Consider the following 3494-nt stretch of genomic DNA (forward strand, 5'->3'; position numbering starts at 1 on the left):
TGATTTTATTTTTATTGCATTTGTTCCCTCTACAGATAATTGGTAAGGGTAGCTTTGGCCAGGTGGCCAAGGTCTATGACCACAAACTGCAGCAGCACCTTGCTCTGAAAATGGTCCGTAATGAGAAACGTTTCCATAGACAGGCACAGGAGGAAATCCGCATCTTGGAACACCTGCGTAAGCAGGATCGTAATGGCACCATGAATGTTGTTCACATGCTTGAAAACTTCACCTTCCGCAACCACATCTGCATGACTTTTGAGCTGCTGAGCATGAACCTGTATGAGCTTATCAAACGCAACAAGTTCCAGGGCTTCAGCCTACCACTGGTCAGGAAGTTCGCACACTCCATTCTGCAGTGCCTCGAGGCCCTGAGCAGACACCGAATCATCCACTGTGACCTCAAGCCAGAGAACATCCTCCTCAAACAGCAGGGCCGTAGCGGCATCAAGGTGGGTCAGCTGGTACATTCATGGATGTCTGCACACAAGGTTTTTGTACCTCTGATGTTGGTGTCCACTTATTCAATTCTCTGTTCTCCTTTCTCTACCAGGTGATTGACTTTGGTTCTAGCTGTTTTGAACATCAGCGGGTGTACACCTACATTCAGTCTCGTTTCTATCGGGCTCCAGAGGTGATCCTCGGTTCTCGTTATGGCCTCCCTATTGACATGTGGAGCTTTGGTTGTATACTGGCAGAGCTGCTGACTGGCTACCCCCTGTTCCCCGGTGAGGACGAAGGTGACCAGCTGGCCTGTGTTATGGAGCTGCTGGGCATGCCTCCAAAAAAGATTCTGGAACAGGCCAAAAGGGCAAAAAACTTCATCAACTCCAAAGGTCACCCTCGTTACTGTGGAGCCAATACCCTGCCCACAGGGGCCACTGTGCTAACAGGGTCTCGCTCTCGCCGTGGCAAAATGAGAGGCCCCCCAGGTAGCAAGGATTGGAGTGCTGCCCTCAAGGGCTGTGAGGACCCAACCTTTACTGACTTCATAAAGAAGTGTTTGGACTGGGACCCCTCCTCTCGTCTCACTCCTAGCCAAGCTCTAAGGCACCCTTGGCTGTATCGCAGGCTGCCCAAGCCCCTTCCTGGAACTGAGAAAAGCCAAGGGGCCACAATGAAAAGACTCCCTGAGCATCACAGCACCTCCTTTCCATCTATCATGGCCAAAGGGGGACCTGGCTTGGGCGCTACAGCTACCAACAAACTGAGGAGCAACGTGGTGGGAGAGTCAGGAGAGACCATACCTCTTCGCACAGTCCTACCCAAACTTGTCTCTTAGAAAGAGAAAGAGAGCACCATCTCCTTTCTCCTTCCACTTCCTCCTCTACTCCTCAGGAGGAGTCAAAGTACAGGAGGAAATGGAACCTAGGGTTATAAACTTGTTTGGTGGTTGTTTTATTTTGAGAGGTGTCGACACCCCAGTTCCTGGTTTTTAAAATTAGTTCAACAAAGTAAGAGAGACAATAAATAAAATGCTCTAAAATGTTTTTATACAGAGGATTTCCTCGAGGGGCTGTAGGGTTTGCGTATACAGCCAGTTAATATGGTTTGATTTTTAGCAAATGCTTTTAAAAACTTCCTTGTGTGAGTTGACAGCTTGGTAAAATGAGCAAATGTTTTCAACCTGCGTGTGTTCTCACCTGAATGTTGCGATTTTAGTAAAACACACCTGCTCTATCACTTGCCTCACTTCACTCTTAACCCTCAGAAGACACAACCCTTTCTGGGGAAGTGTTTATATGAGTGACAAATGAGAAAAAAGGGCTACAGAGATCAGGTTAGCATAGAATTGTTCAGCCAACATGAGATAATAGAAATAAAGAGACCTGCTCTAGTGTTTGGGCCTTGTGGACAGTGGTGCAGCTATTCCTGGTATTAAGACATAGGCAGTGAGGGATTGGCATAATGTAGTGACAAATTATGAAAAAATTTTTAAGCAATAAGTCTTCACTAGTCATCTTCTGATTCTGCTCTCTTTACCTTTCCTGATCCCTGGTGCTTGCGTGTCTGCTCAATAAGTGACATTAGTGTATGTGTGTGTTAGCTTTAGCTTTGTGGTGCTACTGTGGGAGACATTCGAGAGGCCATAGGACACCCTATTTACATCCACCTCCATCTCCCAGCTGCCCCATTTGAGTGAAAAGAGGGAGGTATAGGTAGGACAGTAGCTCCACTGGAACATGTGTCACTGTCACACTCGGTACTTCAGAAACTGGTTTGCGCGACACTTTTGTTGAACTCCAGCTTCCATAAACATAAAGAGAGACATTGAGAGCTGAAAGTCATTGCCCACACACATGTTGGTTGAATGCCAGGAAAGTTGTCTTTGGAAAGTTAAAGTTTGACTGCCACCTGCAAATGTGATCTAGCCCTAATTGGCTACTGTGAGTGTTGGCACTGGTGAATTAATCCTAATGAAAGAATAGTGCAAGATCATGGGATAACATAAAGGGCAGAATGCTTGTTATGAACCAAGATCTCTTATTTTTTCTCTAGGGGGTGGTGTAGTGGAGTTTACAGGATGGGCCAGTGACAAAGAAGGGTTTTTCATGGTACTGAAGAAAGTGTTTCTCAGGGAGACATACTTGATACATCCCTTAGTCCTTATATTAATTGTGTTCCACTTAAAGATACTCTGTCCTGACTATGGGTGAACATGCATGCAGTTCTGTCCACAGAGACAGAGAATTTTTATACGAGTGATTGCAAAGGGGGTCTGGTCTGCGCGCTCCACAATCTGACCTAGATTTTTCTCCACCCCCATCATCCCTCTCTCTGTCTCTCATTTGTTCCACTCTGGCTCATGTAGTGCAGCCTCTTAAATTCACATTTACATTGTGAATTATGGTGCTGTCCAAAATGTGCAAACACACAGACAAAGAAACCGGTCAGGTGCATGTTGGTATGGACCACACCGCTCAGAGTTCTTTCTCTCGTCCCTCATTTTCTAAGTGAAACTGTCAGGGATTTTTACTCTGTTTCCTTATTTTATAGAAGGGGTTTCTATTGCTTTCACTCCAGAATATCAGAGGATGTAAAATTCTAAAGCGAAAAAAAAAAAAGAAGGTCATATACTGTCATGTTTTACTATTGGTGTGTGTTAGTAGGAGGGTGTTTGGTGTTCCAGCATGAAATCACAAACAGAGTGACTATGAGAAGAGAAACTGTACAGTAACCAAATGAAGTTGTGATAGTTTCTTTTTCTAAAGAAAATAAAAAAATGATAATGAACTAAAGCTGCTCTTGGTTAATTACTGGTTTGTGTGTTTTATTTAACATGCATGGTGAGGCAAACCTTTCTTTTTTCTTTTTTTTTTTTTTCAAGATCTGCCTAATTCAGTATAATCTGTGTGGAATAGCAGAATATTTTGCCTACACTATGACATTAAAACAAAGATTTAGTTTAGGTGTTTTAATTGACTGTTACAAAACAAAAGTGTGTTTTCAGGTGGTTCATGTGGTGAAGTTGAGTTCAGTTTGTGATTAGGTTA

The 3494-nt window shown here is 44.0% G+C and overlaps 1 protein-coding gene across 1 annotated transcript in view; it reads left to right on the forward strand.

Moving 5' to 3' along the window:
• dyrk3 (dual specificity tyrosine phosphorylation regulated kinase 3) overlaps positions 1-3239 on the forward strand; it is a 10668-nt gene extending 7429 nt beyond the window's left edge. Inside the window, exons 5-6 of the mRNA XM_067504617.1 lie at positions 36-452; positions 554-3239. Of these exons, the coding sequence (XP_067360718.1) occupies positions 36-452; positions 554-1282 (1146 nt within the window). The 3' untranslated portion in view covers positions 1283-3239. The remainder of the gene's footprint in view (positions 1-35; positions 453-553) is intronic.
• Positions 3240-3494: the final 255 nt, after the last annotated feature.

This window comes from Channa argus, chromosome 5, assembly GCF_033026475.1.
Source record: "Channa argus isolate prfri chromosome 5, Channa argus male v1.0, whole genome shotgun sequence".
Classification (NCBI taxonomy): Eukaryota; Metazoa; Chordata; class Actinopteri; order Anabantiformes; family Channidae; genus Channa; species Channa argus.